Below are 18,046 nucleotides of genomic sequence, written 5' to 3' on the forward strand. Positions count from 1 at the left end.
TACCATACTAGTATGCCCAATCACTACGGGAGCAGCAGGAAGGGTATTGGGGTATATCGATTACAGTCGATCTATGGTCGGATCTCAAGAACATTGGGTGTGTGTTAATTTACCAAGTTTATTGTGGAGAGATCGTCAAGTGGTTTAAGCATTCGAGCAAGCACTCCATTCAAAACCGTTATGGAACGGCTGGCTTGGCAAGCGCTAGCTAACTGCTTGGTAAATGAGCACCACCTGGGCTTCCTCACTTTCAGTTTCGTGTTAAACAACAGGAGCGAGTTTCAAAAGGCTGCTATGAACAACGCCACATTAGTGGCAGAAAGGATCATGTTATTCACCCAACCCTTGTGGGGTATATGGAGTACAGTAGATCCTCGCTCAGTTCTGTAAGTAAAACCTACCTCACGGATGTCGGGATTCCTCCAAATTTCTTTGTTTAGTGTTATAAAGAGCATTAACGACTGTTTAAAAAGCTAATCATATGTGTTTGTGGTTTATTAAAAAAATTTACTTCCGGTAGCGGCCGTTGCTCCCACGAAAACGCCATGATAAGCTATTTATAAACGTTGACTTGACGTTTGTTCAAGGAAGAAAAACCCCTTGGGGAGGTGGGATATTATTGGTATTAATATTGTTTTGTAATAACATTAATATTATGCTATTATCATTGGTTTTGTTATTGGAAGCGGCCTTGGAAAAACGTCACAATAAAACTAACTTAACATCGATATACACCTCAACACATAACCCCATTGACTGCAATGGTGGGGAAAATCCGCTCGGGGGAGAAACCCCCCTTGGGGAGGGGGGCAAATGAATGCGCTACAACCTTCATTGTGTAACCCTTAGTCATCCTGTTCAGTTTGTTTGAGATTGGACAAGTAACGACGGAATGTATCTCGGTCAAAAAATCATCAGACAGACACAAAATTTCGTATTTTAGTATGATGATGTCACTAAATTACTTGACTAAAAGCTGTACTAACCGTCAGTTTTAAATGACTGGAAATACCTGGATTGTTTATGAATGGAATAAATTGGTGCTGTGAGGTTGCTGTCGTTGGCATAAAAAAAATAAACAATTACTCAATCTGCCATCATAAAGATGATATCATTAATTGGTGAGCTGTTTCTGTTCCATCGTGCAATGGATATCAGGAGATGCTGAACCGAACCACACTGGAAAGCCAAAGACTCGAAATGATGACTGAGTTCTCCAATTTGAAGATGAAACTTGCTGAATTAGAAAAGGGTGGTCGGTGCACTCAAGACAACGATGATGAAGTAAAAATGGATGCTGCTTTGTTTGTTATTACTTGGCAACTTTTTTTTTACTTTTTTTTTATTACAATGCATCTTTTTTGACAAGTATGTTGATCACCGGTTTGTGTGTTTGTGTGTGTGTTTGTCTCTCCGCTCACTTATACTTGCCCACAAATCACAATTTAAACTGAGCTTCACCAAACTTCACCACATGGTCGAGTTCGTGGTGTGACAGAATCTTATTTATTTTTGAAGTCAAAAGGTCAAAATGTCAACATAGGCCAAAGGTCAACCACTTTTCCTCAATTTTCTAAAATCCTCAATTTTAATCCAATTGACATGAAATTTGAATAGGATTTGCATATCAGTTAACTAAATTCAACCACCAACTATTTTTGAGGTCAACATAGGTCACAAGGTCAACATAGGCCAAAGGTCAACCACTTTTTCATATTTTTAAAATCCTCCATTTTCATCCGATTGACTTGAAATTTGAATAGGATTTTCATATCAGCTTACTGAATTCAACCACCAATTATATTTGAGGTCAACATCGGCCAAAAGGTCAACATAGGCCAAATTTCTACATTTGTCAATTTTCATCCGATTGACTTCAAATTTGAAGACAAGTTGCATATCAGGTCACTGAATTCAATCACCAATTATTTTTGAGGTCAAAAGAATGCTCTACTGAGTGCCATTCTACTTTGTTCTCTTTTGCCAAGTGCCACTCTATGAGTGAGTTTTCATTTTGGATTTTTGCTTGTTTTATTATTTTGAAGCTGTTGTGTTAAATCTTCATTAATGTTGGATTTTGATTTTCCAGATCCGAGATCACGTTTGAGATTTTGATCGATGCGACCCCTAACCAAATTATCCTTGCCACATCTTGTTTTACAGCGACTTTTGGATGAGCTTGCTGAAACCAGATGTCGTGCTACGACTCTAGAAACTGAAAAATCGCACTTGGAGAACAAAATAAAAAATACAAAGGTATGTGATAATCATTTGAATAAGGAAAGGGAGTCGAATTGTTTTTGAAACGAGCAGTCAACTGATGTAAAGGAGCAGTGCATGGAATCACCAGAACGTTTATCGAAGTAGGCAAACTTCTGTGGGAAGCAAGGAGGAGCTGATATTTCAGGCATCAGTCATTCTTCGGTACAAAAGAGGAAATGAGCCCTCCTTGGCTTCGACCAAAGTTTAACGCCCGAAACGTGTGCTTGTTTTGCACAGCAGACAGCAGTTGGCATACTTGGCACAAATCAACATTCTGTTCATTAAGTTTAAACGGGTTAGATAAAAGAGGGAAAATGAGGCAAAAATGATTCGGAGCAATAGGGGGAAAAGGTAATCTATTTGTACTCATACATAATCTGTCCATGTTTTGGTACCAATTACTTTGATCATATTTCCATATCTCCAATGTTCTTGTTTCACCCTGAATTTAATGCAGCTCATGACTTGTAATCGGTATCATGAAGCTTGTATGGGGTATGAAATGGATAGATGTAATGTTTGAACTGCCTCATTTATGGTAGTGTCTGTCATTGTCGTGCCTCATCAAATTGTGCACCCTGGCTGTGAAGAAATTCCAAATATGAAGGTTGATCATCAATTCCATGTCTTTCCATTAAAGTAGTGAAACTAAATGAGGGTGATTCTTCAGCTAAAGTTATTCTGAAGAACTATTTAGAAAAACAGGTTCTTTGACAGAAATTATTTGTTTTTTTTTTAATGTTAGGCCACAGACTTACGGATCACACCTCAGCCAAAGTTTTGTTGGAGATATTTTGAAACTCCAGACCTGTGACCTCATACTATTGAGGAAATGAAAGAGGAAAATGTTAAAGCTATTGGAGAAATTCTTTCATGTCTATTATTTGAAAAGCCTCCATCGCTCCCTGCAATGTTTTCTATTTCCCCCCCTCCTCTCCCCACACCCCCATTTAACCTTACTTCACTCAACCCACTCCCTTTCAGTTTACTGTGTTTCCTCCCCTTCCTCTCTCTTTTGATGGTGGCTCATTGTCTTGCTTCTTGTATCCATCTGTGGTCCCATTGTCAGTACGCTTTGTCAACTTGCTCTTTTAAGAGCCAAAGGAATTTAAAAAGCTGTTCACAACAAAGTGTACAGAAAGCCCACTGGTTGTCACAAAACTTTTAAGCTGTGTATGATGGTCGTTCAAGTTTGACCAGAACGTTTGGTTACAAAAGGCTCGAGTAATGTATGTGGGTTGAGTTTTGGGGGATTTTTCGTTTATCGTATTGGTAATTAATACCCATAAGCACTTGCGTGTTTACTGTTCTTAACAAAGTATGTGCTGAAAATCAGGATGGTGGCAAGCGAAATAACTTGGAGGGCGGAACAGAAAATTAATCTGAAGATTATATTCAAAGAAACATCAAGCCTGTTGTACAGATGATTGGCTGCACAGTATGATGGCGATTGCCCGTCAAGGACACTCCTTTTTGACTGATTCATATCATTTAATGATGTATGTGTAAGTGTTCACTCTACATGCTACCACTAATGTGATATTTACTGGCCTGCTGATATTGGCACCATAATCCTGTTGCTAGATCTCTATTTCAAAAGCTTATATGCGGTTGAGATGAGGAAAGTTCCGGTCAAGGCTTGGTTCCAGTGCGACTCAATTTTGTTATTTATGTGTGTGTGTGTATATATATATATATATATAATGATGTATGTGTAATGATGTGTATATATATATATATATATATATGACACTTACTCATTATAATAAAGACTTAAATGTTTGTAATCAAGCTTTTTACTCTAATCTGATTTCTACCTGTCCATTCGAACTCCTATGTTGACTAAGTCATCCAATGGGCTTCCTTGATCAGGGCCATGTTTTTCCTGTACCATTCTATAGGGTGTATCATTGCTGTCCGATCGTACAGTTTTTAAATTGGTATTCAACATCAATAAGACCCCTTTTCTTCACTTATTATTAGTGCTTGGATGTGCGTAGCTTCATGTATCACTGCTTGATCTGCTGCTCCCTACCCTTTCTGGGGCTGGCCCGACCAGTCCTTAACGGCCAAGCTGGCAAGTGCAAAGCTCAAGGTGAGCCGGATTCAGTGCGAGAAGCAATGCTGGGAACGAGCTTGCATACAGACCAAGGTGGTGTGAATACTTTGCATGCGTGTGGTGTGAATGCTTTGCATGCGTGTGGTGTGAATACTTTGCATGCGTGTGGTGTGAATGCTTCGAAATATCCGTTGCACTAAATTTCTGTTTGGCATTGGAATTCACATGCTAACCTTGCAACACATGAGCACATCATTGATTAATTGTTTCCTTTCATCTCAGATTAATTTTTAATGTCAAGTTCATTCCACTCTTTCCTGTTAACTTAACCAGCTTCCGACATTACAAATCCATTTTTGCTTCTGTGTGCGCATTTAAATGGTATTTACCAAGTCTTTCTGCAGTATTTTTTTTCTTCGTTGTTTACTCTATTTATGGAACGGGCATTGCAAACCGTCATTGCAGGCCCCATGCCTGGATGATGAACCACTTTTATTTTCAAGATTTCATCAAGTATATCAAGAATGAGGCTGGAACAATACGAATAGCTTTTTTCTGTGAAAGGCCCATTTTGTGAAAGGCAATTGAGTACCAGTTCACTGGTAATTCCCTGCTTGTCGTTAAAGGCGGCAAAAAGGGTTGGCGTCAGGAAGGGCATCCGGCCGTAAAACATTGCTTCAAAAAGGGGACCGAAAAACAACAACAACCACGGTTCCCGAAAAAGGCCAACCCCCGCTTGTGGGGAAAAATGGCCTCTAAAGGTGGTTTTTTTTTTTTTGTGAAAGGCCCATTTTGAACTCGTTTTATCGTCCTGCAGAGAAATTAGACTCGTGTTTTGGGTTTTTACAGTTTAAAAAAACGAACAAAAAAAGGGGGAAGAGGGGAGGGGGAGAATTAATTTCATGGATCAACCTCAATTTAAATCTAAATTGATCATATCCTGTCGGATGATTTAGGAATTTGATGCCACAATAGGTTCGGTTGCCAATCATGAACGACTGCCCCAATAAAATGTGAAATGGAATTTTCAGGAGGCAAAGCACGAGCATGAAGCTTTGGTGTCGACGAGCACGAATGAGCAATATGAAAGACATGGAAAGCACTGGCCTGTTCGTGGTTCCCACCTTAATCCTTTGCTCATAAATAAAGGAACTAGGTTCAAATAACAAACACCATTTTGTATACTATATAATTGCTTTTTATTGTCCACTATTAAAATGGCCTTGTAATTCATGTTGATGAACACTGCATGATGTCTACTAATGTCTTTCTTCTGTATGTGATATATGTACAAGCTCCTCCATGAACCTCAGATCACTGTTAAAATAATAATAATAATAATAATAATGAAATAATAATTCAAAAACAAAATTGAATCTGCAGCAATTTTCGTGTTCCATTATCTGTACATTTTGTGCATTTGACACAAACTTTATACACCTTTATCTCTGCCGTAGCCCCTTCGTGGGCCAACACAACAATGCACCAACCTTTGCTGTTCTTTTTAAAAAAAAAATTTAATCTAGAGATTGAGACTCATGAAAGAACCGAATTTTAGAGAGGTCACGTTGATACAGCTATGGAACAGAAGGAGTTTGCATACAAGGCAGGATGGAGAAATAGGAAAGGAATGAACACAGCGGCATCATAAATAACAACATTCAGACAGGAGAAGGATCCAAGCGGGCTGACAAAACAATGTGTCCAAGCAGACAGGAAAAAGCTGATAAACAGGATAAATGTTGTCGAGTCTTCAAAAGGGCAGCACTTGGAAACGTACATAACCATTCGTACATAACCATTCCAATGCAACATAACAAAATGCGAAAAAAGTGAAGGGGTCTGAATACTTTCTGAATGCACTGCACATAGGTGGATAACCATTCCAATGCTGGAGCCGAAGGAACAGTTCCACAAGCTGTGCTGTGCACCACAGCATTTGGGGAATGATTGCGCTTGATTTGTGTAGTCAGAAAGAATGAGGTGATCAGTGCTTCATGACTTCTTTATGTTTATCAACTCAAAGCCTTCTTAGCACCAAATGCTGCATTGCCATCTTTGGTTGAACGGCCAATTATTTTATCTTTAGCAAGTAGTGCGCACTGATGTTTCCACCCGTGATTGGTTGAGCCGCCATTTCCTCACTGAACGTCAGGTTGCTCATGACAAGTTGTGCATACTTAAAGGCTAAAATGAATCCTGCGAAGGTCGCCATTTTTGGCACGTAGTGCAGAAATTTCCACTGTAGGCAGCCATGGAAATCGAACCCACACAAGTAGGAGCTGTGCAAGAAGGCTCGATGCGCTCAACCACCAAGCCGCTCATGTGTAATTTCCATTGCAGGATTCTTATGAGATGGTGTTAGATCCACAGAACCTATAATTGGTCGCTCTCATCTTGTACACCAATGATCTTCCTTGAGATTGGACCTGGGTGTGAATGGATTGTTCAATGTTCCGCCATCGAACCTTTAGCCATTTCCAAGTTGATTCCAGAGATGGAGGAGGCGTTTTATTGCTTTGATTAATTTTTTTGCCACTTCTGCTTTTCGCATTAGGATTCGTGTCTGTGGTGCATAATGTAAAAAAGCCGTGTTGCATTGACCTTCATCACATTACCACTCATCAGATTAATTAATTGTTTCTGTTTTTTTCTGTCGTAAGAAAAAGCGAAAACAATTGGTTTTTGAATGTTCATCGCAGATTGTGGCACATCGGTGTTAGGAATAAAATATGTCGCACCACGTATTGCTTGAAATGTATTTTGTATTTGACAATATAAAAAAGTTCTCACAAGCCTCCGATAACAATGGGATAAAGCTGCATTGTTGCAAAAGTCTTACTCGGTCGTGAAAGAGATCTGCAGCCTTTTCACAGCAAGCTTTTCATGCCCGTGCTGTTTATTTATTCTGACTGCAAGCCACACAGCTGCATGTGGTTATGGAGTTTCCACTTTGAATGCCAGATTTCCTATAACAGCAGGTGAGAGAAGGCAAATTGCACAGTGCTTCTGTGACCTCAAGGTCGACAGCTGTTGAAGATCAGTTCTCTCTCTCTCTCTCTCTCTCTCTCTCTCTCTCTCTCTCTGTCTCTGTCTCTCTGTCTCTGTCTTCCCCACCTCTCTCTCTCTTCCCCCCTCTCTCTCTCTTCCCCTCTCTCTCTTCCCCTCTCTCTCTTCCCCTCTCTCTCTTCCCCTCTCTCTCTTCCCCTCTCTCTCTTCCCCCCCCCCCCCTCTCTCTCTCTCTCTCTGTCTCTGTCTCTGTCTCTGTCTCTGTCTCTCTGTCTCTGTCTCTCTCTGTCTATCTCTCTCTCTCTCTCTCTCTCTGTCTCTCTGTCTCTCTCTCTCTGTCTCTCTCTGTCTCTCTGTCTCTCTCTCTGTCTCTGTCTCTGTCTCTGTGTCTCTCTCTCTCTCTCTCTCTCTCTCTCTCTCTGTCTCTGTCTCTCTCTCTCTGCCCTCTCTCTTCCCCTCTTCCCCCTCTCTCTCTCTGTCTCTGTCTCTCTCTCTCTCTGCCCTCTCTCTTCCCCTCTTCCCCTCTCTCTCTCTTCCTCTGTCTCTCTGTCTCTCTGTCTCTCTGTCTCTCTGTCTCTCTGTCTCTCTGTCTCTCTGTCTCTCTGTCTCTCTCTCTCTCTCTCTCTCTCTCTCTCTCTCTCTCTCTCTCTCTCTCTCTCTCTCCCTCTCCCTCTCTCTCTCTCTCTCTCTCTCTCTCCCTCTCCCTCTCCCTCTCCCTCTCCCTCTCTCTCTCTCTCTCTCTCTCTCTCCATCTCCCTCTCTCTCTCTCTCTCTCTCTCTCCCTCTCTCTCTCCCTCTCCCTCTCCCTCTCCCTCTCCCTCTCCCTCTCCCTCTCCCTCTCCCCCCCCCCCAAGTCAAAGCAGTGTAATTCTGGCCAACATCCCTTCATGTTTTTTTTTTTGGGGGGGGAACAATGAGGGTTATTTTAAATCAATGGCAATGCAGGCAACGCTCATTGTCCCATGGTAGATGACTTGTAAACACCTGGTGCAAGATATGATGTCATCAAACACAAGCAGATGAATAAATGGAAATCGACATATGCTTGGAGAATGAATGCTGCTTTTTTTTTCTTTTCTTTTTTTTGTATACCGAGTCGAGGCTCGTGAAAGAGCTAACATTTATCAAACAAACAAGTAAACAAAGTATATAAAAATGGGAGCGGTCGACAAGATGGGGAGAGAAGGGGAGGAAGCACACAAACACAACATTTGAGGGCATTTTACTTCAAACAGTGTTGTACCGAAACTCAAAATTTCTCCTCAAGTCAAACGATTGTCGCCTGTCGTTTGTCATTTACAAAGGATTATTGAATCACGTGGCACATTATCTATGATCTGACTGGATACAACCAAGCAGGCAGATTGAAATGGAGAGGTACCAATACTGCCTGATCAAATTGCCTTTTTAAGTAAGCTGAACATGCAAATAGTTACACGTATAATTTCTTTTTTCTTATTTGAAAAGCTTAGACTGAAAAGTTGCTGCGACTGTTTGTGCAATAAAGATTGCATCGCTAGTTGTTATGGGATGAGAGGTGCATCACTTGATAAGCCAGGTATTCCCATGCATTGTACTCCCATGCATTTAATGCAAGCAGCACCTTTGGCCCAAAGTGGGCGTCAGCCCGGTTGGGGGCTTCGATTTCGGGTACTGTCAGTCTGCCTCTACCGTAGGATCAATGGACACGTATCTGTCATAATCGACACACGTATGCAATAACATCTGTGCATGAGACACGTCAAATGATTTTGCGTCCGAAGCCAAAAGTCATGGGACACATGATTTTATTTCCAATTTCTGGCGAGTTAAAAAAAAAATCACAGGAGAGAATAGCACTGGATTGTACATCTTGTCAGGACCAATTATTTATTTATATACACCTTACCATCTCCACCAGCATCACAAACTTTGGCTTGTTTATTTACATATACTTTACCATTATACTACTCACGTAACAATTTGAATTATTTATTTATTATATACACTTTACTGTTGCCGATGGGGCTGGTGCGGTGGTCGACAGGTACGCACACTCACCTCGAAGCTGCCTCTCCTGGGTTTGAATCCCAACGCAGCTATAAACTGTCATCCTGGTGTTTTGCAAGTAGGGTGATGTATCAGTGTGTGCCGTCCCTCAGATGGACGATAAACTGGGCATCTCGTCTGCCGTCATTAATTAGTGGACGTTAAAGATCCCCACGGTGTCCTTCGCGAAAACAGAGAGCTATCGGCGTCACCCTGGCCAAATTACAAATTCCTGCCCGAACGACTGCTGCGAAGGCAACAGCAAACCACCCAGTATAACCCTTGCCAACAAACTGCCTTGGCAGCATCGACGCTCTGTAATAAATAATGATACATCAGAATTACTGATACCGAGATACCACCCTGAATTATTTATTTAGACACACTTTACCATCTCCAATACCAACACACCACCTTTAAATTTTTCATTTCTTTATTTGCACTACCATCACTGCTGCCGACACACCACCTTGAATTATATATATATATATATATATATATATATATATATATATATATATATATATATATATATATATATATATATATATATATATATATATAACTGTAAGAAATAGTAGAAACTCCAAAGTACGAGCAGGGCGTCTCATTTGTATTGAATATATAATCGTTAGATTAAATAAGACGCGGACGTAGCTTCAGGACGTCGATCTTTAATTGTCGACCAAGCTTTCGACCAACAAAGGTCTTCTGCTGAGTCTACAAAAACAGCAGGCATGTATATCAGTCAAGCGTGTATGGTGATATCTGTGTGAGATGTGTGACGTGTGTAGAAAATGCATACAGAAGGAAGAGCTACGCCAAAGCTCACTCACCAGCCCCAAGTTCAACGGAAGTGACCGTTTCCGTTACGGTCACTTCCGTTAGAGTGCACGTGCATATACAAATATAGAGATATACATACATAAACACACAAGCATATATTCATATCCATTTATATTCATATAATATATTTATATATTTATATAAATGACATATAAAGGTATATATGTCATTTATATGACATATATACCTTTATATGTTACATATATACCTTTATACCTTTATATGTCATTTATATAAATATATAAATATATTATATGAATATAAATGGGATATGAATATATGCTTGTGTGTTTATGTATGTATATCTCTATATTTGTATATGCACGTGCACTCTAACGGAAGTGACCGTAACGGAAAACGGTCACTTCCGTTGAACTTGGGGCTGGTGAGTGAGCTTTGGCGTAGCTCTTCCTTCTGTATGCATTTTCTACACACGTCACACATCTCACACAGATATCACCATACACGCTTGACTGATATACATGCCTGCTGTTTTTGTAGACTCAGAAGAAGACCTTTGTTGGTCGAAAGCTTGGTCGACAATTAAAGATCGACGTCCTGAAGCTACGTCCGCGTCTTATTTAATCTAACGATTATATATATATATATATATATATATATATATATATATATATATATATATATATATATATATATATATATATATATATATATATATATATATATATATATATATATATATATCTGTGCAGCGTGTGTTGTCTTGCTCTTGTCTCGTCTTGTCACTGAACTACTTTCTCAAACTTTTGTGAAATCCTACCAAACTTCTGGTATGCACCTACCTCTCCCGTCGGTATGTCCTAAGGGTATTTTTTTTGAAAAAATTTCCAATTTGTTTTGGGGGGGGGGGGGGGGGGATTTTTTGGGGAATTTTTTTTTTTTTTCAACTTCAATTGTTTAGAAAATGTAGTATCACGTATATTACAAATACACTTGTGCATTATGATTGTTTTAATTATGATTGGTGTAAACCATGACAATACGGCAACTCGGGTACAGTCATTTATCTATATATTGTTACAGACGTGGCTTAGATGTTAGTTTACCGAGCGGTTTTGGTATGACCACGTCTGCACAAGTTACCCGATTATACCCGAACGTTGACTAATCGCGCTACGCTAGGTCAATGAAGGAAAAGACACACAGCTGGGATTCAAATGACACGACACCAGGGTTCAGTTCTCAAGACCTCCGGAGGAGGTTATATTGTTACGGAAGGTCAGATTACAACTACAGAGGGACAGCATAGTAAGGTGGGCACTTAAACACAATCTTATATTATTCCCAACAGACGACAGATAAACGGGACAAAGCTGACTCACACGGGGATTGATGGCAAGGAGAGGCAGAATCGATGGTCTCCAGGTGCACCTGGGCTCGAGGCAGAATCGACTCGGTCCGGTCCAGAGATGCGGGAAGGTCACAGCGCTCGGAGATGGTGACTTGTCTGCTCAAGCTGGGGGCGCATCTGACGTCACGTCCGCTACGTGGCCGCGTATATCCGGCGGGGAGTGACACGCCCTCGGCTCGTTAGCTCCGCCTCGTGGAATCGGCACGTTGCTTCTCATTGGGTGCGTGCGGGGGGTTTACCAGGCTCCGCCCTTGACGAGGAGCTGACAGCCAGCCCCTTTGTGGTAACCCCGTGGAGCGCATGGTCTGGAGCGCATTGTCAATGGCGGCTAACCGAGCCGGTGTCAGGACGCACACTCCCCCCCGCGCAGCGCCGTGCCCCTCTGTTGTTGTTGTTGTTGTTTGGGGAAGAAGATGGGAGGAGGTATGGGAAAGGTCCTAAACTCACTACTGGTGCCATATAATCACATTCTGGTGCAACGAAGAGTCAGAATTAATGGAAAGGAGTCCTTAACTGACATAGACTAAGAATAACTAGCAAGATGTCCGAAAGTTGTCTACGTGAGATGCGGTGGACCTGGGCACGACATTTAATGGGGGAAAAAGGGGAAGGTCGGCTCTACTGATTGTTGTTTACAGACAATGGGACTAGGGAATGGGGGATTGGGGATAGTTGGGGAGTATTGGGGAAATAGGGGAATATTTACAAGCGGATATGGAGGCCAAATTCCATATTCGCAACATTGCACCCTTCTCTACCCTCGGGGCGACCCGACCCGATAAATTTTTACCTACTTTAGTGTGGCACGCAATGTAGTTCCCTCTACTATTAACTCTACCCTGAGTGCGACAGTTTTACAGATATTCACAAATGAGTAAATATGTCCCCCTGCGACGTTGCACCCTTCTCCTCACAGAAACACACCCACAGGATAACCGAATCCGGAAAGAATCCTCAAACTAAACATACAGCCGGTAGGGAGCATTATTTACACAAGACTACGCTGATATTTACACTACGATCCAGGACCTGTTTTTGGAGGAACACATGCAGATGTTATGCTTAGAGAGAGCACGCATGCTAGCATCGATACACCAACCCACGAGTGCTCTGTGGCCTACGGCCTTTAATAATGTGCAGAGCACCCCTTCCAAGCATCAAGCACCACCCCATCACACAGTGAGCACCATCCGGTGCACCAATAAAGTGTTTACAAATCACCGGTGGTGTCGCAGCCGGCCGATGTTCTGCCGCTGGTCTTGCCTTCATGTGGTGCACTTGGCCTTCTTACTTCTTTTAAACAAAATAAAGAAAGGCGCCAACCGCGTCCATTTCTTTATTGTGGCCGTCAGGGGGCCAACTGTTAGTGGTTCACCTGTTTGGCATAGGTGCCACGTTGACCCATAGGTCCTTCCACGGGTGGTGCTTGGCCGCAAAAGAGCTGCGGTCCATTGTGGGTGGCCACAAACATTGCGGTCCATATGGTGTATCGATCCAAGCAGCAAGCAGCGAAAGTGCAGGCCCACAACTGCGAAGCCAGCACCTCTCTCTCCTCTCTCTCTACCCCAAAGCCAGATCCTCGGAGGTGGGAGACAAAAGAAGCAGACAAGTGAGTAAGGTGGTAAGGGCGCAAAAGTGCACGCAATGTAAGATGATGCACACTGGGGGCACATGGGAACCAGGTGAGACAGGTACGTTCCTCTCGTACGCCCCCCCCCCCCCCCCACCAGGTAACCTACATGGCCCCTCCCTTACCCCTTACTGTATCCACAAAACACAACACTACCCATAAACATCTACTTTACAAATCAACAAACATCCCTACTGTCTTCCCCGTTCCTCCCATATACCAAATTCGTCTTCTCTCCCTCCTAACCAATCAAATTTGCCATTTTCAACTCAACATAATAATTTGCCATCTCCAACTCAACATCATAATTTGCCATCACCAATTCATCATCAGTCCCTCCTAAGGAGGGAGAGATGGAATCACCCCAATGTCTCATCCACGTCGTGATGCGTCTCACAAATCCACACAGCAATTCTCATTTCTGCAACACAAACAAAGAAAACACAGGTGTGGAGTCATCATCATCACCACAGGCAAGTGGCTGCGTATGGTGCGACAGGTTCATCAATCCTAACTATTTCCTAAATGACTTTATCAACTTTACACTACCCGGGGCCTTTCTCCGGCCAAACCATTGGCCCTCTTACACTATGGGTTCTAAAAACCAATTCCCATTGGCCAAACTGTGGTGCTTTTCAATTTGGGGTCTCACTCCCCCGATTCATCTCCCGGTGCCCTCGCACAATTTCTGGGCTGTGGCGTGTACCTCTCCCAGCGGGTCTACCCACCTGCACACCTCCACCACTGCAGTTGCCTCCGAGCTTACCTGCTCCTCACCCTAACCTAACTACCTGGGGAAGGCCCTCTGGCTCTCTCCCCACTCGGTGCCCTCTCTGGCACTGGGCTACCCGGGTCCGTCCTCCGGATCTTCGGGCCCCATCCACAACTCTACCGGCTCCCAGAGCCCACCTGCGGCCTCACCTGGCCGACATCCTCACAGTGGTGGAGTGCCCAACCAACTACACGCACTAACAGGCTACACGCCCAGCCATTTCCACAACACTAATGCACCCATCCACAATACCATTCTGTCACCCGCACCACAGATGCCAATATCCAACCACAATTTACCTGTACCCTCTACCTAACACTTACACTACCCGCCCCGGGTATCCGTGATGGGGGTCCACTCTTCCCCCATTCACACCTTCGCACCATGCACACCACTCCGTACCACTTACTCCAACTCTCTCCACACACCTGTACTTGCACACCTGTGCTCTCACTCTTGGTGCCGCCTGCACCCTTCTCTCCCCAAGCGCATTCGCGCTGATCCACCACACTCACTACTCATCCATTGCTCCACACACCTGTCCAGTTGCACACCTGTGCAATCACACCTGTTCGATCACACACACACGGCATCATCTCAGCTAACTTCTCCCCTCCGAAACTTGCGCTTCCCAGTCGTCCCTTTAAACTATTGCGCTCCCATGTCATTATCATCCACACTAATCTACCTGCGTCCCCACTACAGGTATCAGTCACTAACTAAACTTAACGTCACCTAATGTCATCTTCTAGGGCCCTATCAATGTAACCTAACCCACCCGGGCTAGTTTTCACTGCCATACACCCCATAAGCTATTGCTCCTTTGCCCCCCAGCATGGGAAGGGTGGCAGATTTGCCATCCCACCCCATCGGGGGTCTCTCACTACCAATTTTGCACATCAAATTTCAACAAATTAAAAATTTGCCAATCACTACCCATCATCTGCCAATCACTACTGCCAATCCTTTGCCAATCATCAAATTTTGTTTTTCTCTAATTTTGGGTCCAAAACACTAACCTCATCACCCAGTCTACTCACTAATGCCTCTCGGTGCGCCAATCCCAGTCCAAAGCCCGGCTTCGTAAAGCCAAGCAATGGATGCTGGTTGTTTTGTGCCGGCGGAAGGATGCGTCCGGCACTCGGTGCAGGGACGGGGGCTTACCCGGGCCGAGATCCCACGCACCACCTCGGCGTGGAGCCATCCAATGTCCCGATCTCGACCTGCCGGCACGTCTCAACAAAAAGTGGTCGCCATGACGACTCTTTCTATCGGGCCGCCCGCTCCGCCTAGTGGAGCACGGACGCGGCCGTTCAAAGCGAGGCCCAGCACGCACCGAGGGCCCGCTTCGGCTAAAAGTCGCTCTAACCTCTAACCCGTTTAACGTCGATGCTTCACCTGCATGCTTACACCCCGCAGCCCGTTCCTTGCTCACACATCCAGCCGTGCCCATGCTCCTCGTACCTTTCCTTACACACCCAGGTACACCCATTCCACTCACAGCCTTGGTCACACACCTGACCACCGAACACTTTGGCACACATTCGTTGCTCGCACACCTCACCAATACACCGCTTCGCACCCCCTCCTCGGTCACCTCCTCTGTGACAATCACAGGTGTGCTCTCATTCGCACACCCAACCACGTGCCTCACCACCAACTCCAGCGTGCATTCCCACTCACGCTCTACCATTCCAGGTGTGCATCCTTCCATCCCAGGTGTACATCCTCGCTCACCTGTCACAACCAACTCACTCTCCTTGTCACTCTCACTACTCTCACCTCCATTCTTGACAACGCACTCGCCCTTACTCCCGACAGCGCAATCTTTCCTCATGCACCTGTCCGTTACACACCTCTCTCGTGCACACCCTTGCGCACACTCTCCCGTCACACCCTCTGTAACACTCACCACAGGTGTGCATTCTTCCTTGCCTTTGACAGCGCACTCTTTCCCCATGCACCTGTCCGTCACACACCTTTCTCGCGCATACCCTTGCGCACACTCTCCCGTCACACCCTCTGTAACACTTACCACACCGCGCTTCCATGTGCTCCCTCGCACACTCGCTACGACCGACTCACTCTCGCCAGCACACTCACTCCTTGGCACGCATTTTTTCCTCACACACCCCAGAGTCGGACTTTCTCGCACACCTCCTTTTTCGCACACCAGACCTGTCGCACACTTCACCAACGGCCTCTCACGAACACCCGGGTCCATCTCGACCCCCAAGCTTCTTAAATCCCCTGGCGCACCATACGCACGACCATATTGGTCACCACTTACACCAGGTCCTCTTCCTCTTCGCTTCTCCTCCATCACCTGCGAATCCCTCATCCGGTTAATGAGCACATCATCACGATCCAAACACAGACTTTGGACCAATTCTTTTATCTCCTCTTTTATCTCTTTCTTATCCCCTCTCCGTCGCTTCTTAATTTCACTCACCCCTTCTTCCACTTCTTCTAATTTCTGCTTCACCTCTTTTATTCCCCGGTACGTCTCCTCAAGCTCGTCCTCCAAGGCTACCTTGACCGTTTCCATGTGCGTCCTCACCTGCCGGTCCTTCGTCTCCATTACCTCTATCACCTCGTCCAACCTCGTTGTCAGTCCCTCACGTACCATCTGACATTCCCTCTTCGTCGCTACCAAGTCGTTTTTTAGGTCATTTTGTGTTGCTTTCAACCCTCCTATTACCGCAGTGTTCCTTTGAACCTGCTCCACTAACTCCGTCTGTCCCACCGTCAGCTGCTCCACCTCCTGCGTCAGGTCCTCTATGCCCCCTTGTAACTTTACAGTCCCCTTTCTCACCTCCTTCTCCATGTGCTCCTTACAGTGCCTCACCTCCTCGCGCACTCCTCCGACCTCCTCACTCACTCCTCTTCTGATCTCCTCTCCCATCACTTGCATCTCCTGTCCAGATGCCACCCTCATCTGCTCCATTTCCTCCCTGTGAGCATCCAGTTTGGTTTCTACCCCCATTCTGACCCCCTCTATCTGCTGCTCCATTTGTTTAACTTCCCTTTCCGCTTGGTCCCTCATGTCCCTCAATTTGCCTTCCATGGTGTTTTCTAACCCCTCTAACCCTTTTTGCATCCCTTCCATTTGATTCTCTTGAGCGGCCATTCTGTTTTCTACCCCCATTAACCCCTCCTGTATTTCCCCTAATCTATCGTCTAATTTCCCAAATTTCATGTCTAATCCCTTAAAATTATTGTCTAATCCTTCTATTCTACTCCCTAACCCTCCGATCTGGGCCCCCATCCTTTGTTCTAACCGTTGGCTATTGGCCCCCATGTCCTCCCTCAATTTCTCGCTATTGGACCCCATGTCCTCCCTCAATTTCTCGCTATTGGACCCCATCTTTTGTTCTAACCGTTCGCTATTGGCCCCCATCTTTTGTTCTAACCGTTCGCTATTGGCCCCCATCTTTTGTTCTAACCGTTCGCTATTCTGGGCCATAAGGGCCTTCATTTGTATGAAAAACAAGTTCAAATCCACCGGCGGCGCTGCCACGGTCGCGGGCGCGGTGATCAGCGAGGCGCCATTTTGCGCTCCCGCAATGTCGGGCACAACGACGCTATTTTGTGCGTCTGCTACCCTCGCTGCTTCGCTCTCCTCCTGTCCCTCATGTCCCTCAATTTGGTCCTGGACCGACCCTGCCTCACTCTCCCCTACCGGACCCCAGCTGTCTTGGTCTGCCATAGCGCGACTTTCAAAATTCGGGTTTTTATACAACAAAACAAATTTCGGCCGTTATAATTTCGCGCGGGAAACGCGCTCCGAATCGATTCTAATTGTTACAAATTTGGGCCTAATAACGCGCGGGAAACGCGCTCCGAATCGATTCTACTTGTTACAAATTTGGGCCTAATAAATTTAGTCCCGGGTTCGAATTCCACTCCTCGACACCAATTGTTACAGACGCGGTGGTGGATGTTCGTTTACCGAGCGGTTTTGGTATGACCACGTCTGCACAAGTTACCCGATTATACCCGAACGTTGACTAATCGCGCTACGCTAGGTCAATGAAGGAAAAGACACACAGCTGGGATTCAAATGAC

General features: G+C 44.6%; 2 protein-coding genes across 27 annotated transcripts in view; both read left to right on the plus strand.

Annotated features, from left to right (window-relative positions):
* The window catches only part of LOC137428074 (protein mono-ADP-ribosyltransferase PARP12), a 1,016,466-nt gene that overhangs the window by 390,408 nt on the left and 608,012 nt on the right, over positions 1–18,046 (plus strand). The gene's annotated exons all lie outside the window — the stretch shown is intronic.
* Positions 1–18,046, plus strand: part of PPFIBP1 (PPFIB scaffold protein 1) — a gene marked incomplete in the record, with an annotated part of 228,414 nt that overhangs the window by 96,919 nt on the left and 113,449 nt on the right. For 17 of the 26 annotated variants that reach the window (XM_078776731.1, XM_078776720.1, XM_078776734.1 and 14 more), the window contains 3 exon segments: positions 1,159–1,284; positions 2,164–2,256; positions 4,322–4,414. In XM_078776731.1, coding sequence (XP_078632857.1) covers positions 1,159–1,284; positions 2,164–2,256; positions 4,322–4,414 — 312 coding nt within the window. 26 annotated transcript variants of the gene reach the window in all.

Source organism: Myxine glutinosa, chromosome 1, assembly GCF_964187855.1.
Source record: "Myxine glutinosa chromosome 1, kmMyxGlut1.1, whole genome shotgun sequence".
NCBI lineage: Eukaryota > Metazoa > Chordata > Myxini > Myxiniformes > Myxinidae > Myxine > Myxine glutinosa.